The sequence below is a fragment of the Cricetulus griseus genome, chromosome 8 (assembly GCF_003668045.3).
Source record: "Cricetulus griseus strain 17A/GY chromosome 8, alternate assembly CriGri-PICRH-1.0, whole genome shotgun sequence".
NCBI lineage: Eukaryota > Metazoa > Chordata > Mammalia > Rodentia > Cricetidae > Cricetulus > Cricetulus griseus.
The window spans coordinates 92,019,621-92,046,207 of record NC_048601.1 but is presented as its reverse complement, the minus strand read 5'-3'; the positions used below and the strand labels follow the sequence as shown (position 1 = coordinate 92,046,207).

Genomic DNA, 26,587 nt, shown 5'->3' with positions numbered 1-26,587 from the left:
TTATTTTGCACCCATGTGGTTGTGTGTGAACATGTGGTTTTGCATGTGCTACAGCAGGCGTGTGAAGGCCAGAGGAGGACAACTTGTAGGAATCGATCCTCTCCTTGCACCATGTGTAAGCTTGGTGGTAAGTGCCTTTATCCCCAGAGCCATCCTTTTAACTCCAGAGGGCTCATTTTTCTAGTGCAATGCATTTAAGTTCTTCTGTATTGCTGCATGCAGTTTGCTCCTTTTCCCAACTTGCTGTATTTTAGTCCCCTTGCAGTGACATATGAGAATCCTGAAACACTTGTCAACACTTAGAGTTGCCAGCCTTTTTGTTTTAGCTGTTGCAGGATTTTCTTATCCTGGTTTGAATTTTCCCATTTTCCACATGAGGTTGGCCCCCTTTCATGACAGTAAACACTGGTTATTTGGATCCCTTCTCTTCTCCCTTCTCCTGCACTTCTGAAGATCAAACTGTTTCACCCTCACACATGCTGCTATTCTACCACTGAACTATTTTTTTTGGCCTCTTTTTCTTGTGATTAAAATTCTTTATATATATTCTGAGCACAAGGCCTTTGGTGTTTATACATATTGCAGTGGTCTTACTCCACTCTAAGGCTTGTCTGTTGTTTGTGTTGTTGAAACTGCATCTTTCCAGGCGGGCTTTGATCTCCAGATCCTCCTGAGGGGTGTGTGTGTGTGTGTGTGTGTGTGTGTGTGTGTGTGAGAGAGAGAGAGAGAGAGAGAGAGAGAGATAGAGAGAGAGATAGAGAGACAGACAGAGACAGACAGAGACAGAGAACAGAGAGAGACAGAGACAGAGACAGACAGACTTTATGAGTGTGGGTGTTTTGCCAGCCTGCACATCAGCATACCGCCTGCATTCCTGGTGAGGCTAAAAGATGATTGTCAGATATCTAGAACTGGGGTTACAGATGGCTCTGAGCCACCATTGTAGGCACTGGGAACTGAACCTGAGTGCTTTGCAAGAACAAGTACTCTTAACCACTAAGCCATCTTTCCAGCCTTATATTTGACTTTTTAATGTGTACTTTTTATATTTGCTGGACATTTAATCTAGGCTCATATGCTTGCTAGGCAAGTATTCTACCACTGAGCTGCATTCCCAAACCTGAAATTTCTTGATTTTTTTTTTTAAATTTAACTTTGTTGAACTCTTCTTAATTGTAATACCCCCTCCCCCCCCCCCGATGCCTGTACTGGAACTAGCTCTTGTAGACCAGGCTGGCCTCCAACTCACAGAGATCCGCCTGCCTCTGCCTCCCTAGTGCTGGGATAAAAGGCATGCGCCACCAACACCCGGCTACAAGTTGCCGTGTGCATACATAATTATATCGTACCGTGAAAAGACTATCTTTAGAATACTCTATTTGTATTTATGAAAATACTCTATTTGTATTATGTATTTATATTATGTACTCTATATGTATTATGTGTGTGCTGGTCTTCAGTGGCCGAAAGAGGCTGAGATCTCCTGGAACTGGATTCCAGGAGGTTATGAACCTCTTGATGTGGGAGCTGGGAATCAAACTCTGGCATCCTGGTCCTCAGCAAACTGAACTGCTGAGCCAGGTCTTCAGTCACGAGAAAAGGATACTTTATTTCTATTAATCTCTAGTCTGCAACAGTAGGATGTCCAGCGTCAGCCCAGAGCATCTGGAGGGTTGGTTTTCTGGTGGAAGGTCGGTAGTAGGACGCGGAGACTTCAGTTCACAATCAGGACGCTGAGTCTTTTCTAGCAGTGCTGCCGCCGCCGCGCCTCTTGGTTGCCAAGCAACGGCGTCAGCCGGAGCCCCTGGGCGAAGAGCACGTGCCCCTTCTACGCAAGCACGGACTACATCCCCCACAATGCGGCGCGCGCGCAGCGGACCCTGCCCCCGGAGCGGGGGAAGGGCGGCCGGGAGGCGGAGCAGCGGAAACGGGGAGCCGGGGACCCGGGCGCCGAGCGCTCTCCGTCCTGCCTGCATCCCGGCCCGGAGGCTGCTGCGGTGCCGCTGACACCCGCGGCGAGCTGTGGCCGCTGCTCCACTTCCCGAGCCCCGCGGCGGCGGCCCGCGTGATTGACGGGAAGCCCGCGGGCCAGGTAACGCGCAGGGGAGGCGGGAGGCGGTGTCCTCGCGGCCCGGGTTTCGCCGCCGTGACAGCCGAGACTCCCGGGCCGGGCTCTCCATGGGGATGTGCGGCCGCCGGCTCACTCGTGCTCGGCTCTCGGCAGCTCAGTTTCCCCGTCGGGAGAAGGATCATAAAATGCCCTTTAAACCTGCCAAACTCTTCTCCTGGGAGGCTGGTGGGGGAGGAACTTTATTTGCCGTCTGCTGCAGGCGGTGTTTGAGTGGTCAGGCTGCCCGGATTCGAACCCTCGGTGCAGCTTCCATCAGGCTAATCGAAGGCTCCAAGCCCGATTTGTTTCATCCAGCAGATGAAGATCACACACAGTTTTAAGTTGTTAGATTTATGAATAATACACTGTTACACCATGAGCTCTTCATTTGATGTGATACGGAGTGGCATGCACTCGTGTGTGTGTGTGTGTGTGTGTGTGTGTGTGTGTTCGTTCTTTTGTGCAATCATTGGTAATCTAAGTTGTGTGTTGACTTTGTTTCACTCACCTTACATGCAAAGAATTCCTTAAGACAGCGGTTCTCAACCTGGGGGTCCAAGGACCCTTTCATAGGGGTTGCCCAGGTTGCATATGAAATATTTACATATTCATAACAGTAGCAACATTACAGTTATGAAGTAGCAAAGAAAATAATTTTATGGTTGGGGGGTCACTACAACATGAGGGACCGTCTTAAGGAAGGATAAGAGCCACTGCCTTAAAATATGCTGGCTTCCTAATTTCCGCCCTTTTAAGATGGCTGAGAGTGTTCTAAGGAAATTGATGACTCTGCTTTCCTGGGGATCAGCTCTGGAGATACTGTACAAGGACTAGCTCACCTCCCCCACCTCTCCAGCCTTGTTCTGTGGGAAACCCTTAAAAGGAGATTAAAGGCTTTGTCAGCCGCTCTCTAAGCCCTTTGCAGCATGCCCCTGGGTCAACTTTCTGAACTATTTGTCACTGGTTCACAGTCTTTACCCCATTCAGGATTTCTGTTTCCAAGATGTAGTTTTTGTTCTTGAGACACACTGAATGAGTGCAGTAAATCTGATGGGAGCCCCTAGCTCATCCAAGCCAGTCCTGCAGTGTCCGCTGTTCTGCACAGCTTTCTCAATTCCATTGACACTGGTGATTGCTTTCCAAGGAAATCTTTATAAATCTTTAACTGGATTGCCTTTTTTTTTTTTTTTTCATTTAAGATGTCTGCTCTGTATGGACTATTTTGAGTGGAGACACTCTTGTGAAGTATGTGAAATAATTGAATATTGTTTTGGATGTACAGTTGTAGTGGGGCAGTGGAGCTTGGTGGGCCTGATGAATTGACTATGTAATGTCTTTAGGAGAAAGGAAGACTTCTAATGATTGTTAGAGGAGTAACATAGTTAATGAATGGAATTTGTGGAAGAAGGCACATGCGTGTAAACATTTCTGATTAGCCTTACAATGTGTAGCAGAAGCACTCATTTTGAAGAAAATGTTTCTACTGATGTTACTGAGTATAGTAGAGGAGACAGTAATGACTACAGAGAGAGAAGGAGACCTTGGTTCTTGTCCTGCTCTGCCACCGTCTGTATGACCTTAGCTCTGCTGCCACTGCAGTTTTCCTTTCCTTGTGTCTAAAATAGTGAATTGATCAGTCCCTGGGACTCTTCTATCTCAGACTGTCAATGCTAAGGATTTCGAAGCATCCATTTAAATGTTGCAGAATAAGATGTAAGCTCCTTTACTCATTTATTTGTGTCCTTGTTCCCTGCCCTCTGGTTATATAGTTCTCTCCATCCTCCCTGGTAAAAAGGGATTCTCATGAAAGGGCCGCAAAGCTGCAGGAATCTCCATCAATTGCCACTGAGCAGCTCTTTCTGTGCAATGTTTCATCCTCCTTGCTTTTGCTGGTGGCCCTAGGTACCTGCTCTTCTGAATAACTTTTATTCTCACTTTCCTAACCCATTTTCCTTTTTGTTCTTCCTGGATTTCTCTTCTTCAGCTGTTTTCTCTCTGGCCTCTGGCTGGGTGCCCCATGCTAGTCTAGTTAGCTGTGGAAAGGGCCATGGGATACAAGCTACGCTTGACTAAGGCAGGAACAGGTCAGACTGGGACTTATGCTGCATAAGATATTTTAGATTAAACACTCACTATAGCACAGAGATGATGTGGTTTTTTTGCTGTAGAGTTTCCTGTTTTTGTATCGGCCTTACTTTACCTGCACCCCTCTTTGGGTCTATTTATTTATTTATGAGACAAGGTCTCACCATAGATCTGTGGCTGGGCTGGAACTTGATGTATAGATCAAACTAGTCTCCAACTCAGAGATATACTTGTCTCTGTCCCCCTAGTGCTGGAATTAAAGGCATGTATGTAAGGGTACTTTACGGTATTTTATTCTTTTTTAAAAAATCTATTTTTGTATTTTGTTTGTTTGTTTGAGACAGAGTTTCTTTGTGTGGCCCTGGCTTTCCTCAAACTTACTCTGTAGACCAGGCTGGCCACAAACTCAACAGATATCTGCCTGCCTCTGCCTCCTGAGTGCTGGGATTAGAGGCATGTGCCACCACCGCCCAGCCTATTTTTGTAATTTTTATTGATTCTGTCTTCTCCCTTCCCAAAAATGCCATCTAGAAATGATAAGATATCTGTGTGTTAACTTAGCAGGAACTCAGTGTAACTTTGTTCAAGGCAGTGCACTTTATGTTTTTATCTTTATTTCTTGGCAGTGTGGATTGGACCCAGTAGCTACATACCCCCAGGCCTAAGGCTTCTTCAAGTTTAGACCTAATTATACAGTAGATAGCTGTCACCTGTGTGTGTGTGTGTGTGTGTGTGTGTGTGTGTGTGTGTGTTTTCCCACCAGATATTTGCTTCAGGCAGTATTGTGTAAAGAAAAATATTTTAGGAATGGACCTTTTTTCCAGAAATTCCATTCCAGGACCTAGTCCAGGGTGGGTGGGGGGTGTGTGTGTGTGTGTGTGTGTGTGTGTGTGTGTGTGTGTCTGTCTGTCTGTCTGTCTGTCTGTCTAAGGGCTTAGTTCTGTATCTTGTCTTGGAGAGCGCTGTGTGCACCTTTGAGTGCTGGGGAGCATACCATGTCTTTTTTATAATCCACATGTACCTCTCTGGCTGTAAAGTCATTTGGAGACTGACAGGCAGGAGTGATTCTTAGAGCACCCTAGTACAAGTGAGGGCTGCTGCTGCTGCTGCTGCTGTGAAATAATATTCATAACAGCACAGAACAGAGCACTGAAGCAAGGCAAAATGAGCTTTGAATGAGAGGTTTTAAGGTCGGATTAGCCATCTGTTAATGTTTTCAATGGTGCTATTATCATGTTTGCATAAAAATACATGGAAATACTTCATGAAAGGCAGTTTAAAATGCTCGATTTTTTTAAAATAGCTTTTAAAACTACAACACAGCAAGAAATCTTTAGATTTCATAGATTTATAACTGCATGCATGTCTGTATGTAAAAACAAATTTCCTGAGAAAATTTATAGTGTATTCATTTTTCTCTGATTTCTGTTCTGTTCTTCAAAACATTGCCGGTTACAAATAATCCACTTTGGTCCCTGTGTTTGAAAAGCAGTGGTGTCCTGAGTTGATAGTTTGGGTGTCTGAAGTTTTCACTCTTCCTCTGATGTTGTTGGGTGGGCCTTGTTCCCTTGGTGCTCTCCTTTCTTTCCTTTACAATTCTACTTTAAATATTTCATGATTCGTTATCTTTCTTTTTTTCTAGTAATAATGCTGGCCTAACGTATTTATCTTTTGGTTTGGAGCTAGGGAGAAACCACTGAAATGTTGCTTAACTCCTTGGCTTTTTTGCATGGTGAATACTGTTTGGCAAGAGGAGTATGAGAGCTTTGAACAGTGCTTTCCTTTAAAGCAGTGGTCTTCAATGTGTGGACCTTGACCCCAAGAGCAATTGACTAGTATATCAAATATTTGCGTTATAATTCATAACAGCAAAATTGCAGCAATGAAGTATGGGGGGGTTGCTACAACACGAGGGAGGGTTGCAGCATTGGGAAGGCTAAGAACTACTGCTGCTTCTTCTTTTTTTTTTTTTTTTTTAAAGACAGGCTGTCACTTTGTAGCCCTGGCTGGCTGTGATCTCAAGTCTTTCTGTTTCTGTGCCTTAAGCATGGAGCTATAAGCATGTATCACTAGACCCTACTTCCTGTAAAGATTTTATAAATCAAGGTGGGGATATTAAAGCCTAAAACAAATACAGAAATTTAGAAAAACTTCTGCCAGTATTTGCTGTTTGACTCTTGTGCTCCTTAGGTAATGTTTTAGAATTGGACACATTGTGTTTAAAATATAGTTTTCTGTTAACTTTTTGGGAATTGCTAAGTATACTTTGTTCTGTTTTCATTCTATTACCCTCTTCCTATTAGAAAACACAAAGTAGGGGCTGGAGATATGGCTCAGCGGTTAAGAGCACTGACTGTTCTTCCAGAGGTCCTGAGTTCAATTCCCAGCACCCACATGGTGGCTCACAACCATCAATAATGAGATCTGGTGCCCTCTTCTGGCCTGCAGGCAGACATGCAGGCAGAACACTGTATACATAATAAATAAAATCTTAAAAAAAAAAAAAGAAAAAGAAAAGAAATCACAGAGTAAGAGTATTTTTGTGTGCGTACAGACCATCATGTCCGATTGTTACTGGAGGGACACTAGCATTGGCTCTGGCAGGCCTTGCCCTTTTGCCCCATTCCCTTGGATTACATTCTTAAAGCTAGATACCGAGGTCTGTTTCTTTATTTTTGCCACTTCCTCTCCCTAAAGCTTTCTGCCAAGGTCCACCTATCAAAATACTGAAATCCAGTAATCAAAAGCCCTTGTTGCAAGCTGGTGGTGGTGGTGCACGCCTTTAATCCCAACACTTGGGAGGCAGAGACAGGCGATCTCTGTGAGTTCGAGGCCAGCCTGGTCTACAAAACTACACAGAGAAACTCTGTCTCAAAAAACCAAAAAAAACAAAAACAAAAACAAAAACAAAAAATCCCAAAAACCAAAACAAAAAGGCTTCTTTGCTTCACCTAATTAACATGCCCAATTAAAATTAAACACCTCATTCTAACATGTGGTTTCCCATTTTACCTTTATGAACTGCCATTTGCCTATGGGCCATGTCTGCCCCCTCTCTATCCAATGACAGTCCTTTGTCCCTCTGCCTTCCTCTCTTCCTTACTCCCTTCCCCTTCTCCCTCTTTGTCTATCTTCTGTCTTTGCCCCTAATCCCTGTCCTCTGTCCCCCTTTGGGGCAAATAAATCTTTGTGCTGAGAACTTTGTCTTGGGGTGTCCTGAGCCAACTCTGAGTTCCTACAATTATGACCAACCTTGTATGTTACCAGATCGACTGGCAAGTTCCTAAGAAAGGGTCATCAGGGCTTTCTGTGTCTGGGGTTTCCTGCTGTTTGTGAGGGGAGAACATCTTTTTCCATCAAAGGTAGACAGCTGCTGAGGGCCCAAGTTCGGCACATCTCCCAGGCCTCTCCACCACCTTGTAAAACTTTTATGCAACTCTTTTGTTTTCCCCATGTTTGGTGGCAGACTTCTCCTTGCCTTCATTTTCTCTGCATGATACTTTTATAACTAGCCAATTGGGAATGACTGTGAGATCAGACCTCAGCCGATCTGGAGAAGACACGGTCACCACCAGTGTTAGAATAAAAACATGTGCTTGCTAGCTTGGTTTGGGTCTTAGTGCATCCTTTTTGCAGGAAGGAATTGCTTTGTCAAGCTGCTTTCCCTTTGTTCCTGTGTTTACTTGTGGGATATGGGTAGTCTTCATTTTTAACTCACTCATTTTGGCTTTCCAGACCAGCCTTGTGAACCCTCTTCTGCGTTGTGTGTGTGTGTGTGTGTGTGTGTGTGTGTGTGTGTGTGTGTGTGTGTCCATCCGTCCACCTGCCCATGTCCATGGTGGCCAGAAGAGGGCTTCAGATTCTCTGGAGCTAGAATTATAGGTAGTGAGCCACCCAAACATGGATGCTGGGTACTGAACTGTCCTCTGAAAGAGCAGCAAGTGCTCTTAGCCATTGAGCCATCTCCCAGCCCTGCTATTTGCTTGTATTAAGAGTAAGAAGAGGCTTCTGGGCATTGGTGGCGCATGCCTTTAGTCCCAGCACTTGGGAGGCAGAGACAAGGCGGATATCTGTGAGTTCGAGACCAGCCTGGTCTCCAGAGCGAGTGCCAGAAGAGGCTACAAAGCTACACAGAGAAACCCTGTCTCGAAAAACCAAAAAAAAAAAAAAAAAGAAGAGGCAGTTTCCTCCCGCCTCCAAAATTGTGGTCAGAAGGAAATGTTAGTGGTTTTAGTCAGCAGGAAATTGGTATCAGGCTTTGTGCTTTGGCAGATCAGTTGTTACCTCCTCAGAGGGATCACCTTAGCCCATATCTCATGTAGACTTTTGTAGACATAGGCTGCTTCCATTTACTCAGTGTATTGCCTTATAATGTGGAATTAGCTTGTTTCTGAGTTACTCATTAGCTGTCCCACTTCTGCTAAGGCCGTGGTTCTCAGCCTTCCTAATGCTGCCTCCCTTAGATACAGTTCCTCTTGGGATGACTCCAACCATAAAATTATTTTCACTACTACTTCTTAACTGTAATTTTGCTACTGTTATGAATCGTGACGTGGATATCTGTATTTTTCTTTTTTTTTTTTTTAAGATTTATTCATTTATTATACATACAGTGTTCTGTCTGGATGTGTGCCTGCAGGCCAGAAGAGGGCACCAGATCTTTTTACAGATGGTTGTGAGCCACCATGTGGTTGCTGGGAATCGAACTCAGGACCTCTGGTAGAGCAGTCAGTGCTCTTAACCTCTGAGCCATCTCTCCAGCCTGATATCTGTATTTTTCAATGGTCTTAGGTAACCCCTGTGAAAGGGTTCTTTGACCCCCGAATGGGTCACTGCCCACGGGTTGAGAATTGCTGTCCTAAGGTATAATTATTAAGAAAACAGTAATCCTATTTTCACATTGCTAATTCATTACACATAGTAGGTATTTTACTTTTCTTTTGGTTTTTTGAGACAGGGTTTCTCTGTGGCTTTGGAGGCTGGCCTGGAACTAGCTCTTGTAGACCAGACTGGTCTGGAACTCACAGAGATTTGTCTGCCTCACCTCCCGAGTGCTGGAACTAAAGGTGTGCATCACCACCACCTGGCATAGTAGGTGTTTTAATAGATAATGTGAATAAATGAATGAATAAGCTACATTCATACATTAAATGAAACTGCATATAATAAGGCATTTTCTTCCACTTTTTTTTCTAGAAATACATTGATATGTTTGCTGATCTTGGTGAAGGGAATCTACTTCTTGAAGATTATGTCTTTGCTTTACTTCGTGTGTTTTTCTACTCTGTGTGTGTGTGTGGAAGCGGGTGTATCAGATTTCTACCTATATAGCTGTCTGCCTTGTTCTCTTGGGATAGACTCACTCAACTGGATGCTTGTTGTTTATGGTTATGCTGGGTAGCTAGCAAGTTCTCAGGATTGGGCTGTCACCCCCACCCCATGCTGGGGTCACTTGCAAAGCCATGCCTGGCTTTTTTTACACAGATAGTGGGGATTTGAACTTGGGTCCTCATGCAAAAGGACTTCCTTACCAATGATACCAATGACGCAAGGAACAGACGGAATTACTTCCTGAATTCTCAAAGCATCCAGTAACTATACCCTTTGCTAAACATCCTACCATTTATTTGGCCTTGAGGTAAAACATCTAGTAACCATTACCTTAGATCAAACCTCCTGTTACCTAGGCAAGACATCCAGCGACCACACCTTAGGCCAAACATCCTTCACCTTAGATCTTTAGGTCTTAGGCCTTTAACCTTGAAAGAGCAAGGATAGGTTTGAACTCTCTGACCTTAAGACAGTATAGAACAGAGCCACTTCTATGGGCCCTGACATGTATGGTATTGGTCATGTCAGGTTTGGTCCTATAGTCTTCACAGTGGAAGTGAGGGAGTAGTGTAGCCTAGAGAACCTGGGCCCATATTCTGAGCCAAAAGCTTCTGCCACTAACTGTTGTGTCATTGTGGGAAAGACACTTTGTGTCTCTGCCTTTTTTTTTTTTTTTTTTTTTTTTAATCAAAAGTATAAGGGGATTTCTCCTTGGTTCGTCTAATTCACTGAGAGGTAATTGAAGATACTTTAATTTTACCTCCAAATTTCATTTTCTGCCTTTCTACTGCTTGGGAGAATGCAGACTGAGATCCAGGGACATGTTTAAAGCAATGAGGCTTCTCGGTGACTGCTGATTGTTGTTACGCTCTGTAGAACATGTGACAGAGTCCAAGGTGAGTTAGGGGTGTGGGTGGAATCATGGAGAAAGGCATGACTGGACAATACTAGGATTACTTGGTACAGAGTGATGTGTTGTGGGAATTAGAGGACCAGCGTGGACTAGAATGGAGGAAATGAGCTTTGGAAATCCATTAGTGGAGGTAGCATTTGAACACATACTTTACCATATGTGGTGGCTCATGCCTGTAATCTCAACATTCACGAGGCCAAGGAGAATTGGTGTGAGTTTGAGGTAAGTCCAGGCTACATAGTACGTTCCAGGCCTGTTAGGCTAAGCAAGATTCTGTCTCAAAAAACAAAAGCAAGAACACCCAAACAGATAGCCAGGTGTGGTGGTACACACCTAGTTCTAGCATTCAGGAAGCAGAGGCAGGTGAATCTCTGTGTTTAAGGTTCCAAATGAGACCCTGTCTTAAAAAGACAAACATACAAAAAACTCCACAAACAGCACCCCACCCCAAAAACACCCCCCACATTCAAACGAGGAAACAACCCCAGATATTTTATCTTCTTCCTTTTGGAAGACGTGCAGTGGGTGGCTTGAATGAGATGTCTCCCATAGCCTTGGGCATTGAACACTGTGGTACTGTGGAGAGCCTTGGGAGGTGTGACCTTGTTGGAAGCAGTGTGTCACTTGGGAGGTTAAAGACTCACACCATTGCTAATTTGCTTTCTCTTCTGAGTGACGAGGTTGAAGCTGTTAGCCTTTAAGCTTCCTGCTGCTCGCTGCCACACTCTCCTGCCACAGTGGACTCTTAAACCTGTGGAATCATAAGCCCAATAAACTCCTACAAGTTACCTCAGCGATGGTATTTCATCCCGGCTATAGAAAAGCAATGTGGGCTTGAATTTTTCTCAGTTTGGTTAGAAGCCGGCAAGCCCTGTCTATCCTCCAGTTTCTAGCCCCTTGGAGCCACCTGAGGATGCAGGAGTGCACTGGATGCCTGGCCTGTTACGTGGATGCTAGGATCTGAGCTTTGGCCTCATGATTCTACAGTGCTCCTAACCTCTGAGACATCGCTCAGCCCTCTCAAGCTTTGTTTTTAAAAGGTATTTTGACTTCTTAGAGGGTAATGGATTGAAGTGGGGTTGCAGAAGAGCCCAGAAAGAAACCCAGACCCATCATCTCTCCTCTTCATCACCTCCTCTCTTCTTTTACCTTGTGTCTTGTCTCAGATACTTTTTAGATGCTGTGGCAACACAAGTTTTTTTTTAATCTATTTATTATGTATACAGTATTCCTCTGGCATGTACACTTGAATGCCAGGAGAGGGCACCAGATCACATTACAGATGGTTGTGAGCCACCATGTGGTTGCTGGGAATTGAACTCAGGTCCTCTGGAAGAACAGTCAGTGCTGTTAACTGCTGAGCCTTCTCTCCAGCCCCCCAAGGCAACTTATAATAAAAAGTATTTAATCAGACTTGGGGTTTCAGAGGGTTAGGGTTCATGGTGGTGGAACAAAGACATGGCTAGTGGCAAGTACAGCTGAGAGCTCACATCTTGATCCACAAGAGAGGGGCAGGAAGAGCACACCGGGAATGCTGTGAGTTGTTTTGAAAGCTCAAACCCTGCCCCCTCCCCCCTCCAAAGCCACGCCTCCTAACTCTTTCCAAACAGTTCCACCAGCTAGAGGCCAGTTATTCAGATATATGAATCTATGGGGCCAATCTCATTCAATTTACCACATGCTGGAAAGATGGTTTCCTTTTTTTATTTTCTGCAGGTGGAAATTTTCCCCTAGGAATGTTTAAGCAGCTATCCTAGATCAAAATGATAATGATGGAAATGGTGACGATAATCACATTTTACCTTAAAAATTCTGGGTATTACTTGGGGATATAGTTGTGTTTTACTTTCTAAAGTCATTAGTAGACTTTAGAAAGTGTAATAAGATTGAAGAGTGTTTTAGGATCGGGGGCTGTATCACAGTGGAAAGGTCCTGGGTTCAGTCGCCAGCACTAGAAAAAATATAATTTTTAGATTGCTGTCCATTTGGGTCAGGGAAAGGCTATTATAATGGTGGTGACCCAGAACCGCTTAGTGATGTTGTTGGCATGTCAGGTTTCTGAGTGCTGTAACATGGTTTTCCAAGTTCCAGGGCAGTATTTGAAACACAAAGAAAATGGGGTGTTTAAAGTGGAGGCTTTGCTGTCATTTGAAGCTTGAACATTATACAGAAAAACACACTGAGTCCTCTCTTTTTCCTAATTAAAGCTAACAATTATTTCTTCTCCAATCACTAAAAGTATTTAAGTAAATTACCATTAGTTGCTGAAAGTTCAAATTCCTTGTCTGTCACCTTCCTATTGAAAACATAGATGTAAATCCCAGAGATCAGGGTCATGTGTTCATGTTGACATGGATTGGTTCATTCAGTGGAGTTGGCTTTTCTCCTTCACGCTTGCCTAGTAAGAAATGGGGACTTGGCCAGCCCTGCCTTAACAACCTGTGTTCCAGTAAAGGTCACTGGTTTTCTACCTCCCATACCCAGGTCCAAGCAGCAGGGTTCTGATGTCACAGCAAATGAACTGATTTTAACTTGGAATATACACACCTTTCCTGCAGCTGTTGGTGCTGCTCCACTTTGTGAAAAGGTCTGACATTTTGGGCAGTGTTCTTCTCTGTCTTTGCTGTACATTGAGGACTAACTAGTGTTCTTTTTAAAAATATTGGTAGCAGCAGGCATGATAGGCAGCACACATCTGTAATCCAGCACTTGTAAAGGCTGAAGTAAAATGACAGAGGCCAGCCTGAGGTGCAAATTATGACCTTTGTTTCAAAGCAGTGGCAATTTTAAATACTGATGCTGGCTAAGAGCATAGCTCAGTAGTAGGGAAAACATTTGTCCGCCATGCACAAGGCTCACTACACATCATTAAAAAGCAAAACAAAAACAAAGATGAGGCTCCCCACTCTAATTTATTTGATATAGGGTGTGATTTGGTACTGGGGTTATAAAAAATCTGGCCAGGTCATTTAATGTAAAACATTACCTGAGAAAGACCAAAGGCAGCTGTGAACCTTTAAAAACCTCAGTAACTTCTGCCTGTGTTGCTTGGAATTGCTTGTGTGATTCTCACACTAATTCTTAGGTGCTTCAGGGAATCCTCTTGAACTTTGGAACTTTTCAGCCCTTTGTCAGACATACGCTGGCTCCTGGACATCTTTTTAACTTGGGAAAGTTCTAGAGTGTTCTTTTTTCCGTCTGTCATCCATGCCTACTTTATTCTTTGATGTCCTTTCAGAGTGCCCCACTGTAGAGTGGGATCAGGTGCTCCCAGCCCCTCAAACCTTTGATATTCAAGACAACCCTTTTCTTTTTATTTTACATTTCTCTTATTAGCTGTACAAAGCAATGGGTTTCGTTGATATTTTCATACACGCATAGAACATTCTTTTATAATATTCACCCCGTCTGTTACCTTCTTTGTCTTCTTTTTCTTTTATACTCCAAATTGTTCCTCCTTTCATTTCCTTCTTTTAAAGTTAACTGACATCTGTGAGAGAAAACATGGCACTTTGTGAGACTAGCCTGTTCCGTTTATAGATGATTTCCAGTTCTGTCTATTTTCCTGTAAGTTTGTTTTTCATTGTGGCTGAATAAAACCTCTATTGTGTGTATATACCACATTGGCAAAACCCTTTCATAATAAATGTCTCATTACCATGAGAAATCATGTAGCAGACACTGCCAAATTTCAAAACATATATTCCTTGTTATGTTTATGTCTGTCCAAGACCCTGACTTCCTGCAGAGGTGGGCGTTTTGTAAGTAGGCATTTTATTTTGTGGAAGGCTGAGTGAGTGTTGTTAAGAGTAGAAGAAACTCATGGTCAAGGAAAGGGAATCTGGCCTGCATGGAGACCTAACCTTCCAGTTGGGCATGGCCAAGCCCTTGATCTAAGAACTGCCCCAGTAAGCCACGCTAAAGAGATAGGTGTGATAATTAGTCCTTCCTTCCTGGTCCCACCCCTAGAGCTTACCAGGCCACTGCTGCCTGAAGATGAGCCTGCTGGCTGTTAGTCAAGTATCACTTCTCTTTTTAGTTCTCTTTTTTCTAAGCATGCTTTTCTTAGTGCCTTTCATTTCCCCGATATTTTGTGCTTGCGTTTTCTTTAAGCTCCCCGCCCAACCATGTTGCTGCTTGTCAGTTACGTGTCTCACTTCCAATCTTTTGAGATTTACTGTTTGCCTGCCCTGGGGTTTTCCTGTTTAACAGTAGTAAAAATTTCCTTGGGCTGTGCTTTGTGTCTATTCTTAAAATCTTTTTATTAATAAGATTAAGAACTCTGCTGGGCAGTGGTGGTGCCTTTAATCCCAACACCGAGGAGGCAGAGGCAGGCAGATCTTTGTGAATTCAAGGCCAGTCTGGTCTACAGAGCTAGTTTCAGGACAGCCAGTGCTGCACAGTGAAAAAAAAAAATCCCAAGAGGAGACCTGGATTCCCCCCATATCAGTATTGAGCAGATATACTCTCTAGGTCCATGTTGGGATGTTCTTGCCTTTATGAAGATCTCTTTTTCTGACTGATGGTATAGTCAGATCTTATCGGTCAGAGTCCAGTGTCTTACACTGAACAATTATTTCGTCTGGGATTGAGTAATTTATTGAATTTTTAAAATTGAGCAACAGTAAAAGATTTCCAAATGTGCAACAGCCAGAAGTGAATTTAAAACCAAATGTGCAGTGAACCCAAGGTGTTTGTGGCAGTGTTGGTCCAGGTTGCACATGTAGCCTTGGTTGTGAACACACAGCATGCCATGCTGCACTGTGCATGCCTCGTGCTGTTTTAAACACATTGCTCATGGTCAGGACTGTTACGTTATAAATTGCAGTGTTTTCGCCATACACACAGCCTTTCTGCCCTTCCAGTTGACTTATGGCAAACAAAGGCCTCCTTTCCCATGTTTCAGCATGTATGTGTCATGTTAGAATACATTGGATGTGCTTTCCCTCTCCTGCTGTTCCGTTCTCTTTCTCAGCTGTCATTTAAATCTTCACCTAGCTGTCTGTGTTCTCAGTTCTCTCACGTTTCTGGAGTTGCAGTCTTGCCCACTTTTGAACTAACTGACCAATTCAGGAGAGTCCAAGTGTTCTTTGTCATGGGGTGCTAAGACACATAGTATAATCTGTAGCTTGTATTTGAAGACACACAAGAGCCCGTTTACACTGATATGCGAGGCAGAGGGATCTGTGTGAATTTGAGGACAGCCTGAAGGACATAGTGAGTCCCAGGCCATCCAGGGCCACATAATGAGAGCTTGTCTCAAGTAAAACAAAAAATGGAAAGCATCTACGCTAGAAAGCAAATTTCTAGGGTAGAACTATAGAGCATCCCTCATACCTAACTCAGTGTGCAGAATGAAAGCTATTTATTGTTCTGTGGACTGGGTGTTTGTCCTGCTGTGTGGCTGAGACTGACTTGACACTCCCATACGTGCAGCCTAGGTTATCCTGGGCTTGCCACGATCCGTGTCCCTCCGGTGTGCTGGGATTTGCAGATGTGTGCCTCTGCATACTGCTGGGTACTGTACATTATTGTACTGTGTTCACCTTTAGTCATGTTCTCAAAGTAGGTTATATTTAGTTTTGTCATTCCTTAGTAAATGGAGTAAAATTGAGTTCATTTGTTCTCATTGCAGAAATTAAAGCATCCCAAAAGATTGTTTTTAGTAAGCTATGAAGCAGTCATGGGAAATGCACCATAGATTTTTACTTCAATTACATTTTCCCTTTTGGGTGATGGAACCAGACCTTTCTTCCCTGCATATTTTGGTGGTCTAAAAATATTATTTTTAAATTTTAGGTCTTTCCAACTTCCATGATTGGTTTTGATAACCTTTCCCTTGATTGCTTTCCATGTTGTGTTGGATGCTTTGTAGGGTTAATGCATTCTCATTAGTGACACCTTCTAGTGACATGTCGAATGTTGGTACCTATTTAATTATAGAAATTTTTGTTAGATAGGCATTTTCATTTTTATTTTCTTTCTTTCTTTCTTTCTTTCTTTCTTTCTTTCTTTCTTTCTTTCTTTTTTTCTTTCTTTTTTTTGAGACAGCTACATCTCTGTAGCTTTGGAGCCTATCCTGGCACTCGCTCTGTAGACCAGGCTGGCCTCGAACTCACAGAGATCTGCCTGCCTCTGCCTCCCAAGTTCTGGGATTAAAGGCGTGCGCCACCAACGCCCGGCTGGCATTTTGATTTTCTGTATTTGCTTTTTCATCATTTCTAACTTTTATTTTGACATTCCTGTTTTTGCTTACTTTAGGAATTACCTTTGTGTTTGCATTGGTGGGTGTGTTTGAACAGACAGATCTTGGAAATCTATTATCTGTAAAACTTATCTATCAATGGCTTTACTGTGAGACAGATGAGAAGTCATTCAAAATTTTATGACTAAGGTGGCATAATTTTCAGATATTCGCCAACAAATTTATATTTATTTCTAGTTTAATTTTGAAAAAAATGTTTGCAAATGGAACTGACAGGTGATCAGGAAGCTTGTTATATGACAGAGAAAGTTCTCAGGGAAGATGGCATGGTAACAAACCAGAACTCTAGAACTTTCACTATTTATCCTAATACCAATATAGGTGACAGTGACCCCTTTTTTCTTTGTTTACAGTTATGTCAAAGCGGAGGCCACCATGCTGAATATGGACACACAGCACTAGAGAGCTCTTCTTCCTTCTCAAAAGCCTTGATTATCTGGTGTCTCCTTTCCAGTTGTTGCTTCTCAATCAAGTCTGTTTACTTCATCAGAAATGAGCTTTACAATCTCAAGAAAAAATATGTCCCAGAAACTGAGTTTCCTGTTGCTGGTGTTCGGACTCATCTGGGGGCTGATGTTACTTCACTATACTTTTCAACAGCCAAGACACCAGAGCAGCGTCAAGTTACGGGAGCAAATCCTAGATTTAAGCAAGAGATACGTGAAAGCCCTGGCAGAGGAGAGCAAGAGCATGGTGGATGTAGACAGTGGGGCATCCATGGCCGGCTACGGTAAGAACCGAGGCACGTCTTCGTCTTCTCCTTTCCAGCCCATTCATGGGTTCATCTAGATAGTCCCAGGAATGAGCTCAGCATCCATGTGTGCTTTCTATAAACTGATTTCTTAGAAACTACACATGTATATTTTCAAATGTAAAGTAGGAAGACAGTACTCATATAGTCCTCACATAGATTTGTTATTAATAGTTCACATCTATTATAGTTTAAGGACGTTATAGAAATTGTGACATTTCACTACGTATCCATCTCTTTAAAATATGTACATATAAGGTATATTATGTACATTTTAGAATGAGTATTTAATACAGTGCAATTGTTTTTTATATATATGTATATGCATTTCCTTGATTTTTCTTTTTGATTTCTCAATATAAAACGGCAAATGGACAATATCAATTAAGTTCCAAGAAACAGGATTTCCTATAGTCCCAGCATTGCTTATTGCAAATCTCCATGTTAAATCTTATGTTCCTGTTGTTGTTTTGTTTTGTTTTGTTTTGTTTTTGCGACAAGATCTTTCTACATGGCTGTCCTGGAACTCACTCTGTAGACCAAGCTGTCCTTGACTCAGAGATCCACCTGCCTCTGTTTCTTGATTGCTGGGATTAAAGGTGTGCAGCACCACAACTGGCTTGTTTTAAGTTTGTTTTCTTTTTTTCCTCCACTGAGCCAGGGTTTCTCTGTGTAGCCCTGCTGTCCTGGACTGGCTCTGTTGACCGCTGGCCTCAGTTCACAGAGATCCTCCGAGATCCTCCTGTCTCTGCCTCTGCTGGGATTAAAGGTGTGCACTACCACAGCCCAGCTTGTTCTTTTTTTTTTTTTCCCGAGACAGGGTTTCTCTGTGTAGCTTTGGAGCCTATCCTGGCACTCGCTCTGGAGACCAGGCTGGCCTCGAACTCACAGAGATCAGCCTGCCTCTGCCTCCAGCCCCCATGGCAACACTTATTAATTGCAGCTCACTTACAGTTTCAGAAGTTCAGTCCATTATCATCATGGCGGGGAGATGGTAGCATGAAGGCAGAAGCGGCTGGAGGAGTAGCTGAGAGTCCTACATCTTGCAGGCAACAGGAAGTTGACTGATACACTGGGCGGTGTCCTTAGCATAGGAAACCTCAAAGCCCAGCCACAGTGACACACTTCCTCCTACAAGGCCATGCCCACTCCACCAGGCCACACATCCCATTCCCTATGACGTTATAAGGCCAATTATATTCAAACTATCACATTTATTTTAAGTACATATCATTCCTTGGTGCTAATTACGTTCACAGAGATGTATGTATTGGTTACTTTCTGTTGCTGTAGGAGAATACCCTGACAAAAAGTGACTTTGGGGAGAAAGTGTTTATTTTGGCTTACTTACATTTCCAGAGGGATGGAGTCCATAACTGCTAGGAAGGCATGGCAACAGGCAAGGAAGGCTTTCCAAAAGGGGCTGGAAATTGGCCATCACAATCTCATCAACCTCCAGGAAAGGGGGAGGTGTGGGTCCACCTCCAGTGATGGACCTCCTCTCCCAGGCTGCGCCTCCTAAGGCTTCTGTCACCTTCCCCAGGAGAAACCACCACAGTGGGACAGCAGTCACTCAACACAGGGAAGTTTGAGCAACATTTGTCATGCCAGTCCCACATTGCCTAGGTCTCACACTCTTCCCAAAACTCACATGACTCCCATCTAGAAACTGTCGAGCAGTACCTTTTTAGGTATCCTTGAAGGGACCTGAATACTAGTAAATTTTGATTTTTGCTCATCCCTTGGTAACCTCTAGCTTGTTTTCTGTCTGTGTGAACTTGCCTATTTTAGATAATCTCATGAAAGTAGAATCATGGTATTTTACTTGTTGTGTATGGCTTATTTCCCTTGGCATAATATTTCCAAGGTAACAATATTTTTATGTTGTACCCCGAATCAGGCCATCATTCCTTTTTATGGCCGGATAATGTTCTGCTGTGTGTATGTAACACATCTGTTTGTCCATTCATCCTCTGATAGGTATTTGATTTGTTTCCACGTTTTTTGTCTCTTGTGGGTAAGGCTGCAGTCAACATTGGTATTTAATCTTTCTTTGATTCCTTTAAATTTCCAGTGTGTTATTCCTAGGAGTGAAATTCTTGAGTTATATTTACCTATTTTGAAAAATTGCCAAACTCTTTTTCTGTAGCAGTTACACCATTTTATATTCCCGCTGGGGATGTATGAAGTTTTCGGTCCTCCTCCATCTTTGCAGATACCCTCCTGCCTTGGTAATGGCTGTCCTGCAGGTGCCAGCTGGAGACTTGTGGTTCATTGTGAATTTCCCTAATGGGCAGTGGTGTTGGGCATTTCCTCCTGTGCTTGTTGGTCATTCCAGTATCTTTTTTGGAGAAGTGTCTGTTCAAGTCCTCTGCTCATTTTTTTTTTTTTTCAGATTTACTTTTTTAGATGAGCTTGAGTGTTTTACCTGCATGTATATCTGTGTGTCACCTGCATGCCAGTGCCCACAGAGAGTGTCAGGTCCTCATCCAGTCATGACTGTGAGCCATCATGTGGGAAATGAACCTGGATTCTCTGCAACAGTAGCCAGTGCCCGTAACCATTGAGCCATCTCCCTAGCCCTTCCTTTGCTCATTTTAAAAATATATATACTTTGTATGTATTTGCCATCTCAGTGTCTTAAAGGGAGCTCCTTGGTGGAGCAGTAACAGGCCTATGTTAAGGTCCTTCTGGGTCAGTCTCTCACACTCACCCACTCCCCACTTTTTGTTTGTTGTTTGTTTGTTTGTTTTGTTTTTTGAGACAGGGTTTCTCTTTGGATTTGGAGCCTGTCCTGGCGCTCACTCTGTAGACCAGGCTGGTCTCAAACTCACAGAGATCCACCTGCATCTGCCTCCCGAGTGCTGGGACTAGAGGCGTGTGCCACCACTGCCCAGCCTCACTGCCCACTCTTATGAACGGCTCGTGTGGAGTTTGCACAGGCATCTGGACCGTTGCCTGCTTGATGGGTTGCAAACAAACTCTGCCCTCCTCTGATGCATGTTCCTGGTAGCCTTGGCCTCTACCGTGTAATGCTGCTATCAGCATGTCCCAGGGGCGGGCCTGGTAGAGCTGCAGCAGGCGGGCTGCATCTGGACGTGGCTCCTTGGCCCAACTATTTTTTCCATCTTTTTATTAAGAATTTCCCAGGTCTTCCTCTATTTCCCTCCCTACCAACTTCATGCCATTTCATTTTCTTGATTTCAAAAAAAAAAAAAGAAAAGAAAAGCAAACAAAAGCAATAACCCCTCCAAAAAACAAAACAAAACAAAAAACCCCACAAAAATGACCAAATGACCATCAAAATTAAGACAAAAAAGAAAGAAAGAAAGAAAGAAAGAAAGAAAGAAAGAAAGAAAGAAAGAAACAAAGAAAGAAAAAGGCCAAACAAAGCAAAATAAAACAAAGGGTCTACGAAAATACCATTGAATTTGTTTTCTGTTGCTCTATACTACTCCTGGGTATGGGGCCTGCCCTAGATTATGGTTGGTAGACCCAGTGGCATGTGGATTGGAGAAACCTGATTTTCTCTTTGCTTGGCACAATTATCTCCCCATCCCCACACTCTGATTAGAAGCAAGAATCTTTGCCTGTTTTTAATTTGGATTGTCTTTTTGTTCTTGAATTTGAGGATTACGAAAAATTAAATGACCCAGAGACTGATATTGGGGTTCAAGCTTCAAGCTGAAGATCAGAGAAGCAAAGCAGCCAAGCCAGTAGATCTTAACTCTACCCAGCTGAAATGGCAGTCCTGTCTCCAGGATCCTCAGAGGCAAAAGCTCTCAGTTCCTGTCTCCTCCTTGTATTCCTTTCTCTGCCCAGTCATATCACTCCTGTCTCCACCTCCCTAGTGCTGGGATCAAAGGTGTGAGCTCTATTACTCTTCACTCTTGTGTAGGCCAGGGTGGCCTTGAACTCAGAGAGATGCCCCTCCCTCCCCCAGTGGCCACCACGGGCTGGTTTCTACAGCTAACTAATGTGGCTCATCTTTCAAACTGATGTCTAGTGGCTTTATTAGATGATAAACAATGTATCACCACAAGATATATGATTTGCAACAATGGTCTCCCGTTCTGTAGGATTGTCCTCTTGCTTTCCTTTTTACTTTTTATTTTATTTATTTAATTTTTTGAAGGGGGGGATGGTATATGCTACAGCAGGCACATGTGTGAGGTCAGAGAGCAGCTCTCTGGAGTCATTTCACTGTTTCCACCTTTGTGTATATTCCAAGGATCACACTCAGTTTGTTAGGTTTGCATTGTTGGGTAGCAACTGCCTTCACCTGTTGAGATGTCTTGCTGACTCTTCATCTTTTGGTGTTGCAAAGGTTTTAGTTTTTATGGAGTCCAGCTTACTCCTTTTTTTTCCCTTTTATCTCATACCTTTTCTGGTAGTAGCACAGCTGCAAGCAGCTTTGTCAGCTGGTGTTAGATGCTTTCCTTTTTGGTCCAGGATCGATAAAAAATAACAATATCAGTTGCCACTATTGACTACCTAATATCTGTGAAATGCCAGTGAAAAACCTGAAGGGACTATTTCCAAAAAGAACAATCCATTTTTTTTTTTTTCTAGCTAGGAACAGTCTAATTAAGCCCCTTAACCTGTCACAGAGGTTAAGAACTAGAGTAACTGTCATTTTTCCGGAAGAAATTAAAGTTAGAACTAGGTGGCATGCCTGTTGCCCTGGCTAGGTCTCCTGTGTGTGCATCCAGTTTGTCTTACCACAAGGTCAGAATTAATGCAATGACAGTAAATTTACAAGCTTTATTGGTTTCATTGACTGCAGTTTTCCAGATGGTTCTAGTTGTCCTCACAGTGAGGACATGAGATATTTTATTTCAATTTAATTGCTAATAACTCTCAGATATGTGTTTGTGTGTATCACCGTGTGTATGTATGTGTGTGTGTGTGTGTGTGTGAGTGTGTGTCTCTGTGTGTGTATGTGTGTGTGTGTGTGTGTGTCTGTGTGTGTCTGTGTGTGTGTGTGTGTGTGTGTGTGTGTGTGTGTGTGTGTGTCTGTGTGTGTGTGGTGCCCTGCGTGCATCATCTCAGTGTTAGCTGTCTTTTTTTACATATTTTTTAATTTTTTTTTTTTTTTTGAGACAGAGTTTCTCTGTGGCTTTGGAGGCTGTCCTGGAACTAGCGCTTGTAGACCAGGGTGGTCTCAAACTCACAGAGATCCTCCTGCCTCTGCCTCCTGAGTGCTGGGATTAAAGGCATGCGCCACCACCGCCCGGCTATAATTTTTAAATTTTATGAGTGGTGATTAGTGTTTTGCCTGCATGTGTGAGGGTGTTGGATCTTCTGGAACTGGAGTTACAGACAGTTGTGCGCTGCCATGTGGGTGCTGGGAATTGAACCCTGGTCCTCTGGAAGAGCAGCAATCTCTCCAGCCCCCTGGTATCTCTCTTTTTATGGCATCCAGGTGAGGGTGTTGCATCCTTTTGGGTCTGGTGTGCACTTCTTTGCTCATATTGAGAAGTTGACAGTTAATGCCTCATGGTTAGTGTTGTTCTGTGGTATTGTCTGCACACAAACAAGATGCAAAATCAGAAGCCTCTGCATTTGTCCTCAATATGGAGTCAAGGGCTGCTTGGTAACCTGGAGTCACCCAGGCCAAGCCTGAAAGTAGTTTCAAACTCTAGAATAACTTAGAGCATAGCAGTCCTCAGAGAAGGTCACCCTGTGCCTTGGCTTCCCACTCCTGCTCCAGTCTGAATGGTCCAGGTGTCTTGCTTGTGTTTGGTTGGATTGCTTACATAGCTCTCTTTACCTGCCTCTACCAATACTTTACCTGCTGGTCCAAGCCTTGTGTATACACTGCTCAAGAAACAGCATAGCATGTCAAGAGATGCTAACATAGCTGGTGAGAGCCCACCTTACAGAGGGCTGATGATGATGCACTGCTCTCAGAAGGGCGAGTTCCTGTTGTGTTGTAACTCTCTTGCTTTGGGTGTGGAGCTAGTGATGAAAGTGATCCAGCTTTCCCTGTCTGGGTCTGAGTGCATTCTCGCTAGCATATTTCCTCTCAGATGTCCTGATAATTGTTTACCTCTCTCCCTTAAGCTGCAAAGACACAAATAATAAGTGCTCTACTGCTATTTAATATGATGTATTTTCATTTTTCCCCTTAGCGGATCTGAAGAGAACGATTGCAGTCCTCTTAGATGACATTTTGCAACGCTTGGTGAAACTGGAGAACAAGGTCGACTATATTGTTGTGAATGGTTCAGCAACCAATACGACCAATGGCACCAGTGGGAACTTGGTGCCGGTAACCACCAACAAAAGGACGAGTGCATCGGGCAGTGTCAGATAGCAGTGAAGGCCACCTTGCAGGGCTACACCACTGTGGAATCCATCCATCGCAGGACACCTCTTAAACTGCTGCCTAGGACAGAGTCATACTTGACCATAGAAGCCCTCCACATTGCCAAGGAGCTCGCTGGATTCATAGGATGCTAATTCTGTATATAAACTTGCAGGCGTTATTAGTTTGCTTTCACACAAAGCTCTTCAGTGCTGTTCTGTATGCTGAATGGGAGTTTGTAAGACATTGGATGTGGTAAGCCGGGAGGCCATCTTTGTAGACATGTTTAGTATTCGAGATCAAGAGAAAACAAAAACACTAGAAAGACATTGGGTCCTTTCTATAAAATATTTATTTAAGTGTATAACATGGTTTTCAGGTAAGTGGACAATAATGTTACTGAGTCATTCTGTCATCTGCCCTCATGATATCCCTGTGAGTAGAAAACATGCTTAGTTTCAGTACTATATTTTGTTACTCAGAATATGAGCAGGAAAAGGAAGTGTCATGCTGAAAATCATGTTTTGAAATAGACCCAAAGAATGTTTTCATTTGCACTATCCTTCAAAATAACTGAAGGTTAATTGTATATTTTTAAAACTAGCATTTGTAAGAGTATACTTTTGAAATGGGTAGCAGCCACTGTCCATAGCCTGACCATTGGGGACTACTTAATAGAAAGGAGAGTAGTCTCTAATCTCCTGCTTAAAAATTTCTTACATATATTCTGCATAATAATACATATTTTTATGATGAGATGAAAAATAAAATGCGTGATTTTTCACAATCATGATTGTTGATTTGAAAGTAAATTCCAGTGTCATAAGCTTGTAGACATGGATACTCAGGAGGCCAAGGCCTGCAAGTTCACTGCCAGCCTGGGCAACAGAGCAGACGCTATCTAAAAAAAAGGAAAAGGAAAATATTTAGCTCATTGACTGTTTCTGCTATCATTATTTCCATGTTTTGGTAAATGTTGCTTTGGTTATGATGGTGGAGGAAGGAAGGGACTTGAGGGCATTAGCCAGATGTATATAATAAATGTATTTGTGCTGCACAAAACTGCTTGGAAAATGTTAATGTTAGTTGGTGTTATGTAAGAGTATCTGGTGTTAGGAGATCTCCAATTAGCTACTCATTTTACATAAATGACCACTTTACAAAATTAAGAACATTAAAATATAAATTATGAGGATGATTATCTTTTTAGGGAAACAGCTACTATATACAGCACAAGAAATCTTAACTTGGTTGATTCCAGTATAGATCAAAACACGTCTTTATTTAAATATATTTTGTAGCAAATCCAATTGCTATATAGTATTCTATATTTCGTAGTATTTATTCTATATAATGGCTGCTGATGTGGAGCTAGCCTCTAGATTTAGACTAAATTGAACTTAGTTTTCGATATTGTTCATTATTATAACATGCCACCACAAACAGTAACAGTGATTAAATATTTTGTTAAAATAAGTATAAGAATATATTGTTTCATGAAAGATAGCTTTCTGAAATGTCTTCCCTGTACTTTATGTGAAGAAATTTTGTTTCATTGCTAGGTGAAGTCTGAAGCACTTGTTAAGTCTCAGAGGAGTTGTGAACATTTCTGGTTTTGTCATTGTTTTCAGGGATGAAATAAAATATATTGTTTGTATTTATAATTGTTCCATGTGTGTGTTTTTTGTTTTGTTTTGTTTATTTTGGTTTTTTGAGACAGGGTTTCTCTGTATTGCTTTGGAGCCTGTCTTGGAACTCGCTCTGTAGACCAGGCTGGCCTTGAACTCACATAGATGTTCCATGTGTTTTAAATAGCAGCCATGTATTTGATAAATGGTAAATGATTTGGTCTTTTTCTTCAAGTGCTGGGGATGGAATCTAGAGCTTTGCACATGCAAAGTCATTCTCTACACTGAGTTTCATTCACAGCCCTTAATATTAATGACTAAAGATAATCTTAACATTAAGTGTGGGTGTTATATCAACTCCAAATAACTTTTACAAAAAATTACAAAACAACAAGAAAACCCAAGGGGCTGGAGATGTGACTAGTTAGTAGTGTGACTACCTAGTACGCTTGGAGTCCTGGTTCCATTCCCATCTCCATAAACCAGTGTGATGGTGCATGCCTGTAAGCCCAGCTATGAGTGAATGATTGTTTTTTGGTTTTGTTTTTTGAGACAGGGTTTCTCTGTAGCTTTGGAGCCTCTCCTAGAACTTGGTCTAGAACTTGAAGAGATAAGCCTGCCTCTGCTTCACAGGTGCTGGGATTAAAGGTGTGCACCACCATCACCTGGCATGAATGATTCTCAAGAACATTGGTTAGGTGATGAAAAAAAAATATATGTATATATATGTCTATCCCCACACATATGTATATTCATATGCAAAATGAGAAGAAAACCTAAAACTTTTCTAACGGGGATAACTAATGTTGACACTTTAGTATATAATTGGAATCTCTAGGCTGGCAATATAGCTCAGTGGTAGAATTTACCTTGTATGCTCAAGGCCATAGCCTAGGATCATCAGTCAGTCTTCCATGTCTGTATTCTCTGTTGATTTCCATTTCTACTTTGTCCTGGCTAGTCTTACGTCAACTTGACATAAGCTAGAGTCATCTGAAAGGAGGGAACCTCAGTTAAGAAAATGTCTCCATAAGATCCAGCTATAGGGCATTTTTTAAATTAGTGATTGATGGGGAGGGCCCAGCCCATGGTGGATGGTGCCACCCCTGGACTGGTAGACCCGGGTTCTATAAGAAAGGCTGAGCAAGTTACGGGGAACAAGCCAGTAAGCAGCTCCCCTCCATAGCCTCTGCA

At 42.7% G+C, this 26,587-nt stretch overlaps 1 protein-coding gene across 2 annotated transcripts; it reads left to right on the top strand.

The window, feature by feature from the left end:
• Positions 1-1,917: 1,917 nt before the first annotated feature.
• On the top strand, positions 1,918-25,429 carry Ccdc126 (coiled-coil domain containing 126). Of its 2 annotated transcripts, none has more exons than XM_027429584.2 (3): positions 1,918-2,092; positions 17,058-17,446; positions 23,590-25,429. In XM_027429584.2, the coding sequence occupies exons 2-3, from the start codon at positions 17,197-17,199 to the stop codon at positions 23,772-23,774; spliced, it is 435 nt and encodes a 144-aa protein (XP_027285385.1). In that variant the 5' UTR covers positions 1,918-2,092; positions 17,058-17,196; the 3' UTR covers positions 23,775-25,429. The 2 variants fall into 2 exon arrangements, with proteins under 2 accessions (XP_027285385.1, XP_027285386.1); XM_027429585.2 differs by having other exon boundaries at positions 1,923-2,092; positions 17,058-17,434.
• Positions 25,430-26,587: the final 1,158 nt, after the last annotated feature.

Bases quoted from the DNA above. Each gene is read 5' to 3' on its own strand.
- Ccdc126 (XM_027429584.2), top strand. From the start codon at position 17,197: ATGAGCTTTACAATCTCAAGAAAAAATATGTCCCAGAAACTGAGTTTC. The intron at 17,447-23,589 runs GCACGTCTTCGT...TTTTCCCCTTAG, and splicing joins CGGCTACGGTAAGAACCGAG to CGGATCTGAAGAGAACGATT.